Source organism: Varroa jacobsoni, unplaced genomic scaffold (assembly GCF_002532875.2).
Source record: "Varroa jacobsoni isolate VJ856 unplaced genomic scaffold, vjacob_1.0 scaffold_357, whole genome shotgun sequence".
In the NCBI taxonomy this organism is placed as follows: Eukaryota; Metazoa; Arthropoda; class Arachnida; order Mesostigmata; family Varroidae; genus Varroa; species Varroa jacobsoni.
Genome location: NW_019213259.1, coordinates 62,845 through 80,518, shown reverse-complemented (window position 1 = coordinate 80,518; position 17,674 = coordinate 62,845). Strand labels below are relative to the sequence as shown.

Here is a 17,674-nt window from a genome sequence, read left to right as displayed (position 1 = left end):
TCATGTGTGCGGTATGTTAAAGATAAAATAACCGTTAACAGTGAGAATTTAAATTGTGTGTATATATTAAAATCCCTGTAGCCAACTTGTCTACATATTACAAACATGCCTAAAATTGTTTTAGCCGTTGCATGCTTGAGGACAGCCAGCTGCCATTGATATTGCTTTTCCAATTTCATTGATCGATCTGTGGCCTAAATTAACTTCCATTCAAGCAGGTAGTAACTCGCTTTTGGTAGTAGAAATTCTCTTATTACGTTCTGGCTCATGAAATGGCGAAATCTTATGCAGTGCTCCTTCTATTTTCAGCTTATCGTGTTAACAGGATCGGCAAGCTAGTTAAAAGACCGTTGATCTCTAACCTTCAGTATGGGCAACTAGCAGTTTAAAGGAATTGGGTCACCATTTTATAATTTGCTATTTAACGTAAGGTGTGCATTGTAGATTTTGTCAGGTCAAAGTCTGCTCGATAATAAAAATGGACGTATGATTTATTTCTGTAAAGCACGAGGTTGCCGTCATTGGAGCACTGCATGTACGGTCGGTGTTGTCCGCGTATGCTGTTACAATTATAATGATTATGCGTAGAGCAGAAGCAACAGCTGACGGCTAGTGGTGAGCTTAAATCTTCGTTTATTCGAAATCTTTTCGCTTCAGTGATCGCGCGACCAGTTCGTTGTTGTAATGCCGTTCCTTCGGATTCCACGACTGAAAAGTCATTGGAAAGCCGAAAGGGTGCGGAAAGGAGCGGTCGGCCGGTCCGCCAGTTTAATAAATTTCGTCGGTGTGCGTGTTCTGCCTTCGTTCGTCCATCCGCTGTCCGCTCGCCTTCGTTCACCTTTACAGTTTCGAATCGCACAGAGAATCGAAGCGGTGGGGGTGGGGTTGGGGCGGGGGAAAGAGGTGGTAGAAGTAGGGATATAAGAGAATATCTTTTCCTCGTGATTCTGCGGCTGAACGGTCGAAGCCGTTACCGCCGCCACCGCCGTTTCCGCGGTTGTTCTATACCAAAGAAATGCTGCAGACCAACGAGGCTTAGAGTGCAGACCCACCGTTTGATCTTTGTCCTATCCTCTCAACTAATCGTCTTACAGCAATAAAGGCGCGCAAACGTATAGCTTAGTTCATTCACACATATTTTTAATGGATAGCACGATTGCAGATTTGCCGGTAGATACCATTTCGATGTATTAATATGTCACCGTAACCGAATTATAAGTGGCGGTAGTTGAAACGGCCTGTGAACGAAGCTCTGTTCATGCTGTTGATTCTATCACCTAAGTACAAAGTAGCACAGGGTTTCCTTAACTTAGATAGTAGCAGCTAGTCAGTTGGTGTGTGTGCCGCTATAGAATCTCTAGTTTCGCAAAAACTATTAACGAGCTTTGCACTTATGTAGATAATGGCTACTGTAAGGACGAAGTCACTGATTGCAATGGCCTTCGTGGCGTCCTGACCGTCGCCAATTGGACATCCTCGAATATCATCATTGGGCCCAAGGTGCGTTTCAGCCCGCCGGCCAGCGCGTCCTGTATGTCAATCTAATACGACAACAGAACGCACATTGACTCCACAAACCAATAAGTATACACTTAGCCCTTTGTCGCGTTATTCATTGCTTTCCAGACAGTGAACTTCTACCCGACGTGGACTTTCCGTGCTATTGCCGTTTATTGTCAACCCTAAATAGGATTTAGAAATGCTTTATGGCATTTCTACCTTGGCAATGACTAAATTCGGATACTTTATCTAGTCAGATATAATACTGTATCTAGCTGAAACGAATCGATACTACGATCGCGACTTAATGTGACATAAGGTGTCACGTGTACGATTTCTCTATTACTGGTCTAAGTTCGAAGCATAAATGACCAAGCCTCTACGCGCGAAACTCGCCGCACGTCGTATTGTAGAATACATTTAGGCCTTTTTATTACTCTGATGTATTTTTGTGCAGTACACACTATCTGACAATGCTTTATAAAGGAACTAGGGAAGAGCTTGAACGTGTAATGTCTATCTTCTAATTTGTACTGTTTCAATGATGGTTTTCTGACTGGCCGATACATCTGATTGGAGCCGAAGCGTCGCACTTCGTACGACGCGAACTGTGCTCGCGTAAGCATCATCATCATGGTGACTAACGACTTTGTCGCTTAAATAATATTGCTTGTTTTCGATATGGAAGAGGGCCTGTTGACACGAGACTCGATGCATCGTCGTTATGCATTAGCTGTAACTGACATAACCGCAACGCGGCTAATTTTAAAATCGTTCGACGCCATCGCAGCGAGCCAGCGGCGCGTCTGAGACAAGTCATAATCGCAATAAGTAGCTAATCCACTGTAGCACGTTTGGATGGCTCTATGTCCCTTTATCCCATGGCCTGTTGCCGACACGCGCAGCGACAGTAGCGCCACGCCTCCAACGAACGGCAAGAATGAAATTTATGAATGAAGGCAAGTAACGCTGCCGTTGCTGTCGGTTACCATTCGGCGACGATGTTTTTGCCGAGAAGCAGTTCGATTATGTGGTGATGACGGTTCGCGTATGGCCATCCGTACGCCTCTACGCTAATTAGCGGCACAATACTTCCTCACACTGCTGCTACCACTGCTGTCGCCAGGAGAATTATCGCATGTTATTGTTGACGCGCGCCTTTTATTGGCGGATGCCCCATTTCCAGCCGCAGATCGTCGCCTCCGACGGCCGGACTTGGGGCTGAAGCAGGAGCCGAAACCCCCCGTGTGTCTTGCACCAATAGCCCAGATTCCCATGTAGTGTTCGCTGAGCTATCTCGCTGCTGCTGGCAGGCTAATAATAATAGCGACAGCTAAAGCCAGCCGCAAGGCTATGATAACCATGATTGAGTATTGCACTGTATACAAATATCTTGTATTTGACGATTGTGCTAGAACAACCGCCGCGACTAATGCCGGCGGACACGCTGCCAAAACCGATGATGATATCTACGATTCCGGAACTACTGCAACTTTGTCGTCTTCCAAATAATTCTTTCGAAGCCTGCGCTTAAACGTTATTCGACCAAAACAAGGTTCGCTGGTTGGCCGCTTTATTGACATTTAGCAGTTCCACAACAGTCTACACAAAAATGACTCAGCCCTTATACTTTTATCCCAAAAGAAATAGGAAGCTAACGATCCCGTTCTTATTTAGTTGTCGTGTTGAACGCTTCAATGGCATTAGTTACCAGTTACTTTGAGTTCATATTTAGAATCTGGCCTAGAGGTTACGATACGAGTAGCAGTACCCTTACGAAGGGGGTAGGCACAGAGAGAAGGAGGACCATTCCCAATGGAAAGACAATCAGCATGGTAAAAAGCTGTCGATGCAACGACTATTGTCATACTTAGAAGGCTATCCTGCTATCTTGGGAAGCGCTCTGTCTAAGATAAGCAACTTTGCGTCCTTTGCTGCCGCTGTTTCTGTGGTTAAACAGAACCATCGAATCGATTGACGTACTACTTGGAGCAAATCATCTTTTAAGAAATCATTTGTGCCAGTGCTTGTTTCTAGTCATTTCTACACTGTTTTTGCAAGCATAACCAGCATAGTAATGATGATCAGTAATTTAACAGTATTTAGGGTATTTGTGGTTCCTCAAGGTTCGGGATTGGATACTCAGGTGCTCGTAAGCAAGTTGCCCAAAAAGAACATACATAGACTTTTTTTTTCTTGTTGATTATCATTATTGTTTTACTTTATGTGTCGTCACAGTTTAATTTTGATAAAACAGGCCGCATTAATTACGACCAAAGTAGATCGAATCTGTAGCTGCTGTTGTGTTTACTTTTTGCCATCTGTGCTTCGTCGTTAGTCGCTAATTGTTTTTTGACAATTCAGTAACCGGTGCATCGTTACTACCGTTGCCTATATAGCGACTTCAACCTACTTATCAGCAATTTCTTCGGAGGACCTCGCAGACAACTTAATTACGTTTTCGTTTGGTCGAAAGATATGCAATGAAAGGGCCATCAATATAGATGACCTGGAAGGACAACGGCCGAAACATCTGAACGCGCAGTACATATATATACATGATCACTCATTGTTGCTACCATTAGAGCGCAACTGTTTCCTCTGTAAGTTAATCTGTGATTTGGCTTTTGCTGCGTTTAATATTTCTAAATTTTTCTGTACAAATAGAATCACATTCATGCTTGACAGCGCTTGCGTTTATCTGAACTTGCCCGAACTCCTATTAGGTGTAATAACATTGCCCCAGTTGTACGTGACAGATATCATCGCTTATCAGAGCGTGTACATATATGGTTTACAGGATGCTACAACACTCGATCGACAATTTAAAGGTTTTTATCATATAAATATTCAAAATGTTGGTTGAAAGAGGTCGGCGGTCGCTTTCTAATGTCCCGCCAACAACACATACAATCGAACCTGCGTTTTCGTTCTGAAACTTTCCTTATTTGCATTGAAGTGAGCTTGACCAGACAGGGTCGATACCTACCCGACAGTAGATAAATAGCTGAAATTTTCTATCCTTGTAACTTAAAACTGTTAGTATAGGATAACGGTTAATTTTAAATCCAATAGGGAATAACGGTTTTAGAAATATCGAGCGAGCATGATTCCAAGTAATCTAAGTAAAGCAAGATCTTCATAGTCGGGACTGACCGTGACAGGCGGGTACGATTCTTGAATTAAATTCTAAGCTTCTTTCAATGATTTCGACGACAGTTTACATCAATGAGCAGGTTTAAGTTTTGGATATCAATTTAGCACTCGCAGATGTTTCATTAGTAAAGGCATAAAATTCCTTATTGAAACTTTCCCAATTTAGACCGCGTGGATCCTTCGATATTTCAGTATCGGAAGCCTCCGCAGTAACTATGGAACAATTGTGGAGAATAGAAGCGAGAATTTGGGTGTCATTCTAGCCAGAGCGGTGGCAAGTTACTCTACTGAATCTTTGATAATAAAACACGTTTTTACGAAGCCAGTTAAAGCTCACCGTTCTACTACAGCGACGGCAGCATGAAGATGAAAAAAAATCCTAGCATTTGTCCAATTCTACCTTGACATTATGTTGTTGACAGGCTCTAGTTGAGAATCAGATCCCATTTTCCATTTGGTAATTCTATAAGATTAGAAGAGTTATCGCCTATAATTCCTTGCTTTCACTAATCAAGTTCCGTGCAATTCTATGAGCTCAGTCGGTATGTTAGTGAGTATGCATAGTTTACGTGTAATATAAACGTGCGACTCAGGACGTGGCGAAGATAATGTCGCAGAAGCGGCAGTCGCTGCCGCTTGCGACAGTGGGTTTCGTATTGTCAGCCGTCGTTGTTCGCCAAACGTTTTTCGGAATACTGTTTAGTTGCTTTATACCAACAGTAGAAGCGGTAGCTGCAGTTGTAGTAATAGTATCAAAAACTCAATTTGCGTATCTAGGCCTTTAGATGCCGCTGCTGTGGATGTGGAAGTGCTGTTCATTTACTGCTGCTGCTGCCATGAGATGGCCGCGGCACCGGCGCCGATATCTGGCTTCGTCCCCAGACAGCGTTGCTCTCATTGCCGGTCGCGCCGCTGGGTCTGAATCATGCTATTTTCGTTGTTGTCTTTCATACTCTCAATAACGGCCGAGCCAAGTGCAACGAAACAGCAGCGATATTCCTGGTCATCAACTTATCACGCTATGTTGTAATACAGATACTATACAAACATATAGACTTTGACGCACGCATACACGGAGGCGTATGGATACAGGGACAGCCAAACGGCTGTGTCAAGCATAAACAAAGAGAAAGGGCGAGTCGGGGAAAGGGGAGGCAGTTGTTAGGTGCGGATGCTTACCATATTAGCACACGGTCACATTCCAAAACAAGCGCACCACAAATCCGTATAAGTGTGCATTTGAAAATATATGTCTAATAACATCAGGACGAGCGCAATTTATGATTAATTGCGCCCATTTATTAATGTCTCAATAGCCCTCTCTCTCTCCCTCTCTCTCCTGCCTGCTCGAACTCGGCCAGCGTCTGGAGATGATGGCGCGGCTGATATTGCTGCCTCCACCGCCATTTATATGTACGTATACACAGAGGTATTAGCGATACGAGCTTGATTCCGTTGTTTAATACAATAGACGTACTAGGGACGTTGTTTTGCCGGCTTGTATAATATAATACTTGCGCTTAACGACGGCATAATACCGACAGACGGTCCCGGCGTTACTAAATTTTAGACAACGCCACATATCAAATCGAGACAACTAAATACGTTCGTCTTTTTACGCTCGAACTTTAAGTTATATAGATACACGTTCTGATAAGCATAGATATTTCAACAACGAACCTAAAATAATGGGTCAAAGACAGGCATTTAGTTGAACCGTTACCGCATATGCGTCCGACAATATATAATAGAGTCGACAATCGGAACCGTCTAGAAGGTTTCCGTAAAAGTTCTGCATCCGCTGTCAGATCACTCGCACTATTTTTCATAGAATTATTTCTTAGCTATAACTGCTGATTTTGTATCACTAAGGTGAAGGCATCGTTGATTCCGATAGTCATAGAAGCGTTAGAGCTTTCGTTCATTTCAAATTTAAATGTTAGTGCTTTTGTTGAAGATCTACTATCTCTTCGAAATACGTTGAAGCAATATTACGGCCTCTTCATAGAACCCATTCCGTTTATCTGTTTATAGCCAGCTTGAACATTGATAGTCGGTTATGTGACAAACACCCTGTACGACAATGCTACAATTTTGCTTTATACTGCGAAGGAGTTTTTCATTCATACTAATTTTAACATAATAGGACCATTCTTCCAAAAAACTTACAGCCATCTGATTGAGAGCTTACGTCTGGAAACATACACGCTGGAGCATCACACGAAACGAAGCTTAAACCACTTCTTCTGATATAAAAATAATAGCGCAACTATCGAGAGACTTCAGCGGTGGTGAAAGATGGAGGTGATCGCTGTTGTTGTGGCCGTCTTCAGATTGTCTTCATTTGCCGGTTCATCAGCAATGGCAAATGCGGCCACTCAATGAAGGAAAGCTGTGAAAACCAGTGGAAGAGTTCTGTATGGGGTAGAGACCGGGTCGTTTAATAAGCACGAAAGGCGCACCTGAATTGCCGCCTTCTCGTTTATTGCCATACCTGAACAGATCATTATTACCTCTCTTTGCACGTATGAGTTATGTGTTATTTTATAGTAGATCTATCTACAAAATTGGGGTTGACGAAAAGCGTAGATTATTTGCTTTGTAGTTGATTGAACGCTGAACATAAAAGGGGTTCACACAAGATGATTTCTCTGATCATGTTTTCCAGAAATAAACGTGCCACTCGTGTGAGCTGTTTCCATTTATAAAATAAGTAAAATAGAATTGAGCTAATTCACGTTCACGGTTTAAAGTGTTAATTAATTATTACGATACAATTCATAATATGTAGGAATAAATTTAGATTTGAATGATTTATAAACTCACATACGAGATCTTACCGTATAGCGTTTCCTTATACGAAACATTAACTGTATCATGTGCTCAAAGAACTGTTCCATATATCAAGCAGTATCTACACTGACGCTAAATATGCCACCGATATGTCTATCGGTGTGGAAATGCATTGGGACCCCGCAGACGGCAAAATAGTATCTCGCTACGAAGGGTACACGGATGTCAACTGGGCTTCGATCGTCCTATGATGTGTGTTAAAACACCAAACTTTCACTACTACAATCCAGAGGAAGCGTGGGAATAGGCAGTCAATTTTGTAAGAAATTTGTCTTGCCCCTCGCAAAGCGTCCACTAATAGGGACATTGTTTTTTTTTTTTTTAGTTATCACGTCGTTTGTCTTACCAACTCCACGGGCAAATTGGCCAAACCGTTCATCCCACCATTCATATATTTTATACAATTCTGTGTATTTTTTGCCTGTGGCAAAGCCTCAGTTTCAAGGACAAAAATGCTTAAAAGTGTGAAAAGTATTTTTTTGCAAACCTTTAAATGATGTCACTCCTTTGATACCATTATTACGCATTTGTCTCCTCTTACCTCACTTTTAAAAGATCAGAGTAGTTGCATTTTGAAATCAACCTCAAAGAATCATTTTTACCAAACGTCTCTAGCGTTCACACTAAATAATATGACAAACAGGTAAGCCATTATGGACACCGATTCTGCAGCGCATAAACCGGTGGATTCAAGAGTATGGTCCTCCCCTGTATATCCGGTATTATATGAAGGTGCGATTGTTTGCCCTTGCACGTATCACGAACCTTCTTAACTGTCTTCACTAAGATCGTTCTTTGTGCTAATAGAAGTGATTTTCGATTAAATTCAATTGAAAGCTGGTTTGCTCCTTGATTTTTCCAAAATACGCTTTGACCCTTAGGTCACATTATATATATATATATATAATTTAAGATCTGTGTTTTTATTACCAAATTTTACAAAGCTCTTACAAAAAAAGGTAGTTACGCAGAGACTCATTAAGCCGAAATAATTAACTGCAAGTTGTCGATTGAAGTCTATACTTTAGTATGGGATATGTTGTTTGACGCAATTTGTATGTTTCTTCGTGGGAATGGTAATGGCAGCAAATCTATCAAAAGGTAGGGTAAGTGAAGCCACCAGCATGGTGCTACACTCTCTGTTTACCCAGGCTTTTCCTTTTGTTTCGGTGATGACGCGGATTGGTCCGATTTGAATGATGAAGTCGCCTGTTTAGACTATCGAACAACTGACCATGAGTTCGCCTGGTTGGTCAGTCGCGTGATGAGGTCCATCACGAGTTACCATCAGCAACAACAACAACAATATTAGCGTCATTATCACCACATTCAAGAACTACATATAGATAGACAAGTGGAGCTCCTTTATCATTCATTGCTGGTCACCGGGCAGGGAGTGCAAAAATCGTATATATTTTTGTGCTCTTCATGACGGTGACGAAGAAGCTTGACAGTTCGATGCGCAAGTGCAAACCTGACAAATGAATGCGAGCATAGAAAGAACCAAAATACATCACCAAGGTTCGGAAGGACCGTCCTAGAGGCGCTGAACGCACGGTGTAATGCGTCTGCTTGTATGTAAGTGTGTGCGTGTGAGTGCTTATAACTACAGCTGATGCTTAATATGGCGATGTAGGGTGTTCGCTCATCATTGATTGACTTCAACTATCTGTGCTCATGGTAAGACAGACTTAGTCGATAATGGCATTTGTTTGGTCCATCTTCTGCGCTAAAGAAGTTCTTGTTGGGTCCTCAACAGCGATCTGCTGCACGGAAGTGTGCTAACACTATTCAATGCAATCACCATTCATCCATAGGTCATCATTCAGTCATTCGTCCATTGTACAATTCATGTGACAGATACGTATACACACTTGTGTATACATAAGAGTCATACACATCCGTATCACGCGTAGTATGCCGGGAAAACTCACAATGTGCAGAGGTCACCAAAAAATAATATGAATTGACCCATTAATCGAGTGTTCAGTGCACGATAAAGCTTGCTTTGATGCGATTCTAGATCTACAGGAATACTTTGAAAGATTAACGCTAAGATCTTATTTAATTAAGTTCATTTTTTCATCTTGTAAATCCTATGCCTATGCATGCAACATTAAATATTTAGAACTAGCTTCGTCCGCTCCTTCCTTTTGAGGCTCTTTGTCTTCATTCCAAATCATGGACCTTTTTTGTCGCGATTGTTTGTTCACCCTTTCCCAGCTATAGGCCTCGCGCACTCCTCGCTAAGATTTTTTGCTAATCATTCTGTTTCTTTCGTTTATAATGACATACGACGACAATAAATTATTTGAGCGGGACACCGTTCTCCTATATTGGATCGGACAGTCAAATAATTTATCCAGGCCTAACCCTTTATCTTGTAATGGTCAATTAAAAGATACCAATAATTACGAATCGCTCCGGCATCCATTTGCAAAAACAGCGTTCAGAGACGCTAAGCCGATAAGAAAAATTTCTAGTTAAAGGGCGATTTTTGAGATGGTTTTTGTTCTAGGCGCATGCTTCTATGCTTTACTTTTAAATTTTTTATAAGCATGTGCATTGATTTGAGCTTCTGTGAAAGACTGTGCCTTTTTCTCTGTTTTTGTTCATTTGTTTACTTCGCTACCTGTATAAATAATTGTAATTACAACTGTTATTGCTACATAAAAGCACAGTCACGGACAGGGAAAAATTCATTCCACGGACGAACGAACTTGTTAAAATCCATCCAACAACTAATTGCGATTGACAGAAACAGATTTACCTGTACTGTTCATTGCCCGTTTCGTAGGCTATGATAAAAAAGATCGTTGTACTTTGCGATAGAATGAGGGTTACGTTCTATGAAACAGACGATTATTTAATCTGTAGGTCGTGGGACGGTAAACAGCTGCTTGGACAAGCCGTACCATACCGTTGTGTGTTAACCTATTCAGCTGACACTTAGTAATTTTTCCGACGAACCTGTCGTATAAAGGGGAAGTTTTGCCTGTTCACGTGTACAGGTATTGCATGCAATGAAACGGAATATCTAGCGGAACATTTGTATTTGCGGTCAGCGGCCCGAAGTAATTCTTTAGTCGGGATCGCTGAATTTCGCCTAATTTAAATTGTATTCAACTCGAGAACTCTAGTATTTAACTTTCTATCTAATTCAAAAAGCTGTAGAAGTAACAAAATGCGTTTGAGCTTCTTCCTACGAGGACTCTAGAGTTAAACGATACAAGCCTTTTTTTCAAAAATGGCTGCCTCTGTTACTAACGAGCATTCACATATAAGTGGTCAGCGGTGATCTTAATAAACAGTTCATTTTTATGCATGCATATATAATTTTATTTACATAGAAACAAATTAAATCAACTTTATAAAAGTAAAAGGTAAAGCAATAATTGCGGTAGTAGCCGAAAACGATAATGGATCTCCAGCAGCATTGGTATCATTATCATCGCTGTCGTGGTAATCAGGACTGTATTTTATGATGCCGAAATTTCGATGAGACAAACTGAAGTAACTGAAGACAAAAGTGATTGCCGCTAGAGGCAAAAGAGGTCACAAGCTTTACAACCGTCGCTGCTACCGCTATCGCCACGCTGCTGATTCTGTTGGTATGGCCGAGCCACGCCGCCACCATCATCTGCCTCTTGAGTCTTAGAATCTCTCTGAGGACTTCACATATAAAAAAAAAAGTCTATATATACAGGGAGAGAGAGAGGAGTATGTTTAAGAGAATCAAAGAAGCAGTTTCAACAGAAATGATGTCCCTAGCAGCAGGCGGGTATACTAATGTGGGGAATCTATCTCCAATATGAAGCGCACGTAGAAAACGACTAAAATGAGAACAGACGGAGGAATAAGTCTTCTGCCACTAACGGTGATAAGTAAAATATGTGTATTTTATATTCATGATGCACAGCTGTGATAGTATCCAATTGATATTTAGAGGATAGTAAAATATACATATATATTTTCGAGTTAAACTCATTATGTATTCATACGTACAATACACGTATGTATAATTAGATTATTATTATTATTTTTTAGTATCCATCAATACTAAACGAATAATTAACTAATTTTTTCCGTCCTTTTAAAGAGGCTTACATATTTCTTGCAGTCTACTAACTGTACAGTTAGAAAGCGTAGCGAGAATGGTCCAACCGTTGTTGCTATGAGCAGAGTCTCTATCAGCACTCCGTTCGATGAGACGAAGGAAACTGTAATGTAACCTTTAATCTACTGCATGTCTCTTTACATATGTAGCCCTTTATGGACCATAATCAGCAACGAGCTACGGTAACAAAGATTTCAAAAGTGCAGTATATTCACTGTTGAAGATATTTTTTTTTATACTCTTTCGGCTTTCGGATAGTTCTATATAAATAGTGCCCTAGAACTTTTAGTGAACCTACTAGTAACGGAAGCGAAAGCATGCTCATTGAGCTGGTGTTGATTTTATTTTTATATCGGCTGGCTAGCTTTTATGGAATACGATCTTAATTAAATAGCCTCCTAGCCCCATGGGGCAAAACTTAGTTCGTAGCACGATAACAAGCTCCCATAGGACATAGGTAATGTGTGAAATCTAATATGGACGGTTGTCACTTCCTCGAAATGCGGCGAGATCTATTATCTCAGTCAGACTTAATAAGCCTAAGCTGTGGCAACTCCATTTGTTTACATGGCTGAAAAAGGCTTTGTAAGATAGTCGTTCATCATATGAAAGCCTAAACACGGAACCAGTTTATATCGTATGGTTGTTTGAAAGCGATTCATTCGTTAATTGTGAAGTGCCTCCTGGTAGACGATAACTAGGGCTTTTGTAGGTTCCATAGCTTGGAGAAAAGCTTTTTATGCTTGCCATAGAAGGCTTACTCGTAAATTCATTGAGAGGTTTCGCAGATTCACACTTCAAATATTTAGGACGTTTTTGCGCTCCGTTACAGTTAGCTGTCACAGTGTGGTCCGATATATTCAATTCAAGTTCGTAGGTTTGTTAAAAAAGTTAATTGCTCTTTGATAACAATTATTAGTGGATAAGTTATTCGTAGATTAGTTTTAGATCAAATATCGTCTGCTATGCCCGTATATAATTGACGACCTCAAATTTCAAGATTCGGGCCAACGCACAATATCAGAATCTAAACCACTAGTTAGAAATATGTACTATTCTACTAGACAAACGTAAAAACGACACCCGGAATATAATCTCCCTTTGAATAAAATCGTATTTGACGTAAATTGCAGTTATGAACGGCAGCGTTAACAAACCCAAATAAAACTTACTTTTATTGATCGGTATATGCTACATGTGTAATAACATGATGAAATTGACACTCTATCCTGATTCAAATGGACCTTCCTAATGTCGAATACGAGTATGTTGGCCTACTGCTAGGTGGCCTGATTCCCTATATTATAATTGATCTGTCTTCCAAAATGGACCGTAGAAAAGGGGCAATTGAGGCAGTCGAAGTGCAACCAATATGTTGGACAACTTCGTATGAGGGCTATTACGCTAGATTGTACATATCGTACCATTACAAGCTCTGGGGTGAGGAACAAGCACCAGTTTTATGTATGTCCAGGATGATCCATCTCAACACTATGTTTATGAAGTTAAATTTTAATTAAGTTTTAATCATAAACGGCTTTATACTCAGCACACGTACCTAAGTACCGCGTACGATGCTATTTTACTCATAAGAGAAATTGGCAGGGCTTCTAGATGAAAGGACTGGAACGATCAATGCTACGGCAAAGTAGCGATTTTTAGCCCGCTTTCGGATCGAGTTATTGGCCGTATTCTTCATTTTATCCTGATTCGTCTCCCCGATGTACTATTTCAGGTGTAAGTAAAGCTAACCCTCTTTCACAACAAATAAATGTATGTGAGAACCAAGTTATCTACAGCCCCATATTTTTGGCTTAGCGAGACTTGCTAATATGCTGCTCTAAGGGGCTTTTTCATACTTTTCAGTCTAACATGAATAAAAAATATATATATTATTGTTCATATATTGTACTACTTGTAAGATGAATGCTGGATTCAGCGTAGTGTATTATAACAAGAGGCTGACACCTAGGTTAAAGTCATTTGCAGTGTATATATATATATATATATGTGTGTGTATGACCCAAAGTGGTAGGAAAAAGAAGGGAGGAAGAAGCTAGCTTGTTGTCGATAGTCAGAAATCAGAGATGAGATCAGATCGGCCACGGAGAACGAAACGAAGTCACCAGCAACGACGACTCCAGAGGAAAAGAATTCGTTTCCGAGCCGACATCGATGTCTCGTGTCTAATTCTGGGCGATTCACATTAATTTACGAAGCTGTCCTACGAAGGAAGAGCCTTTTCGGTCTTGGGCACCAATAGGGATGATGCGAGTCGTGCCGCCAACAGTCGAAGCAGTGCGATAGCCTCGTGCCAGCTGAGCGGCGCAACCGGCACAAACACAGCGGGCAGCAGCAGTAACATATACCAACGGGCTGCACAGGTAGCACAGCGACTGAGAGCGACTGCGATCATGACGACGACACACCAAGCGGCGTCATAAACAAAATGGCGTTGAGACAGAACGACCCTTCCATGGACCCTTCGCTGGCCCGTTATCACTACATGTACACACACGCGTACGCAGACGCACGGAAAGCCACCACTACCGGCCGACCTGCTCTTCGCCACCAGCAGTGTCGGGCTGGCGTTGACTTGCCGCCATTGTCGAAGGCGCTGCAAGCGGCCAGCGGAAGAACCGGGTCGATTTGGTCCAGACTGACCGACCGACCGACCGACTTGTCTGTCTGGTAGCTCATGTCTACTTAGTACGTTTCGCCACGTGATGGAGCCACTGATGAGCACCTATCACCATTATCTTGCCACTCACTGTTACCGCCGTAACTCTAGTTCGTAATACCGTCTGGAGCTATGACAAATTTGATTCATTATCAAACTAATTTTTAAAGAAAAATGCAATGTCAGGGATCCCCAAAAAGCACAGATAACTACTTTACATTATAAATCAACGTGCTTTCTTGCTATTAATACACATATGTACTTATATAGCAGGTGCGTTTGCACCGAGGTTAACTCTTTGATGTTTTTTGGCGTAACGAACACGGATGTACAACTAGATAGAAAGTATGTGCAGCTTTGTTCACCGAATATTTCCCAACGTCTTTCCAGGCAGTGCGTTCTGGACTTTAAGGTATTTCTAGCTAGGGTTGCTGTATAACAGTTTAGCAATATTTCCTTATTTACTAGCCTGAATTTACACAATATGACTGACTGTGTACTCAATAGGATAAAATACTGCGCTGTTTTTGATCGACAAGGTAGGAATTGACATATTTCGTCGTGTGCTTCTTCTTCTTATTATTATTATTATTATTATTATGTCATTTCAATAGATTCCTTGCATAAATTTTACATATGGCAAGTAGAGGATTACGAAAGTAACCGAAGAGAAACGTGAAGCTCTTACAGAAGCAAAACGAAGACCAATGAAAATATGATAATGATAAATAGTAGGATGATAAAGTAATTTGATTTTGAAAGAAACTCTGTTCTACTTAAAGATAAACTTTTACAGTTCCTGCTGCTCATCGCATGCACGAGCACAACGGGGTAAGACTCCAAAGGCCCGCTCCTTATAAACCCTTTAAATATAAATGCCGTACAAGACTCGTCGTCGTCGTCGTCGTCGTCGTCGTCATCGTCGTCATCGTCGTCGTCGTCGTCGTCGTCGTCGTCGTCGTCGTCACTGGCAACAGGCAGCTTGTAACAACATTGACTGAACGGTGTTTGGAGACGAAATTGGGCAGACGAACAGAGACACCTGTCTCTCGTTTGATTTCTTTTATCACTGCCATTGCCGCTATCGCGCGCATTATTGCTGCGGACGACAAATAGCGATAACGTGTGATATTTTTAGTGTTTATTTTTTGCTTGCGTATGTAAACAGAAATTGAGAGCTTACGCACAGAGGGAACAATGGCTGATAGCGAGAAGGTGGCGAAGCTAGACTGAAGTGTAAGCAAAAGTAGTAGCTTGGTAACGACGATAAGATTGCAGCTTTCAACGGTCGCGGTATATCACGTAACATTGACCCCAGTTAGTTCAGCCTAGTTGAATGAATGGTGCAGGCGCTACCCTTCCCTTAGCGGCTGTTGGGATTTACAGCAGTCATTCGGCATAAACGAACTGAGCGAAAGAAGAACAAATCGGTGGTATCAGCATGTACGAACCGCGTGCACGCGAACCATCGCCCCCATCATCAAGGGCTGCAGCAGCAATAACAATAAGAGTATCGTTCACTGCCAACCTACCAGTTTACCCATTTATCCCACTATTACGGTCGTCATCTTATCATTATAGAATGAAATCAGTAAATAGAAAGAAAGGAAGAGAGGCGCTAAAAAACAGATGATTCTGTGTCTTGAAAACGATAAAGCATTGATTCTTTCCAAAGCAATAATAAGGAAACCTGTCGTCCCATCGCATCAAATAGAGCTTCGAAATGAAGCTTTGAGCTTTTATATTCAAATGTCAATGATTTTTTTTTAAATTGATGCTCATCTTTGTTCAATATGGTTCTTCTACTCAAGGTACTCAAGTGACGCGATTTAAATCTTCTCTTATACAGGTTGACATCCGTTAGCATCAGGCACAGGCCCAACAATGTGGCAGAGTAGAGGGTCAATGGTACACTGTGTGGAGTTGTTTTCGTATTTATTCATTGTTAGTTTTTGTTACAAAAAAGACCCTCGGTTTCTAGTGGACGGTCCTAAACACATATGCATCGATTGTGCAAATGGTTACGGGAATCGAAATCACTCACCTCCATGAAGTCATTGCCGTTTCCATTGTCATTATCAGAGGAGCACGTGGACGCTTGGCCGTCGTCCATTTGTTGGTGAATTCCTGCTAGTAGGTCATGCTGGTCCATCCGGTGGTAACTGGAGTCGGCTCTTCTGCCATCGTATGCAAGGCCTCCCGCGGGACCGCCCATGCTGCCTACGCCCAACAACACGGCGTCGTCTTCTGGTCTCCGTCCTGGCGGTAAAAAATATATTGTTGTTGTTGCTGTTGTTATTGTCTGGTGAATAAATAAAAGACATTCGCTGCTTAGGCGTCATTCATAGGGTTTAGGCGCAAAAACACAAATTTCCTTGCCAACTTCTGTTGTGACTGCTGCTGCTATTATAAACGTCCTCGCTCTACGTAGTCAGCTAGACCGCAAGACAATTCAATGTGGTGTAGCATGATCCTTAGGTCAACTGCATTGACCGTCCAAATATCGCTCAGATAACTGACATTCACAGCTACGTAATGTGAAATACCCATAAAACTAAAGAGTTTATTTGATTAGTAATAATAGCATTAGCACCGAGTTTCGCACCTGGCGTGGCAGTGAGCACCGTAGCAGCATTGTGTGTCCGTTGGGCTGCCGGGTGCAATTGATGGTATTGTTGTGCAACAGCTGAACTCTGATGTAAAGAGTTCAGGTGGGACGCGTAGGGATCCTGAGTTCCATGAAAGTCTAGTTGCTGCTGAGGCGGCAACGGATTATACGGGGGTGGAAAATAAGGCGGTTGGAAATCCGACGTGGGGGTAAGACGCGGGGCTCCAAAGCCTCCAGGAGCAGCAGCGCCCAAGCCGCCACCACCCGCACCCGTCGATACAAGGTCTCGTCGTTCCTGCAAAGAAAAATATAAACAACAACGAGAATAAATGTGAAACATAAATTACCAATGCATCTAAAACTACAGTTCTCTCAATTAGCCATCTCTCTAGATACGGTATTGGTACGAAAATGCCATAGACTAGCCGGGGGCCCGATACAAGGATTTGTTTAACATTTAGGTTTTTAAGGTGACTAAACTTAGACCTTAGACAATACCCTATTGACACGCAGGCTAACTAGTTATATATATTCGGTACCAATTTATCGAACCAGTTACTGTGAATGGAAAATTTCAGCGTCGTTAATTGCCAAACCGACCATAAGATATTAATTTAATTTAAGGTACGATTTCTCTAATTTTATTTAACAATATTTTTTAAATGCCGTATTGGTGAGCTCAGCAGGGCATCGGAGTTAGAATCAAGACGTTTAGACTTCTATCACCTGCTCAGTCTAAATAAATTTTATATAGGATCTG

At 41.6% G+C, this 17,674-nt stretch overlaps 1 protein-coding gene and 1 long non-coding RNA gene across 2 annotated transcripts in view; one reads left to right on the top strand and one right to left on the bottom strand.

Moving 5' to 3' along the window:
* The window catches only part of TfAP-2 (transcription factor AP-2), a 37,775-nt gene extending 20,363 nt beyond the window's left edge, over positions 1-17,412 (bottom strand). The window contains exons 1-2 of the mRNA XM_022831836.2: positions 16,912-17,412; positions 16,351-16,565 (exon numbers count right to left, since the gene is read on the bottom strand). Coding sequence (XP_022687571.2) covers positions 16,351-16,565; positions 16,912-17,254 — 558 coding nt within the window. The 5' untranslated portion in view covers positions 17,255-17,412. The remainder of the gene's footprint in view (positions 1-16,350; positions 16,566-16,911) is intronic.
* LOC147753594 (uncharacterized) lies at positions 2,259-7,502 on the top strand. Its single transcript, XR_015310710.1, has 3 exons — positions 2,259-3,646; positions 3,900-4,103; positions 6,828-7,502. It is a non-coding gene; the product is annotated as an uncharacterized LOC147753594 (long non-coding RNA).
* Positions 17,413-17,674: the final 262 nt, after the last annotated feature.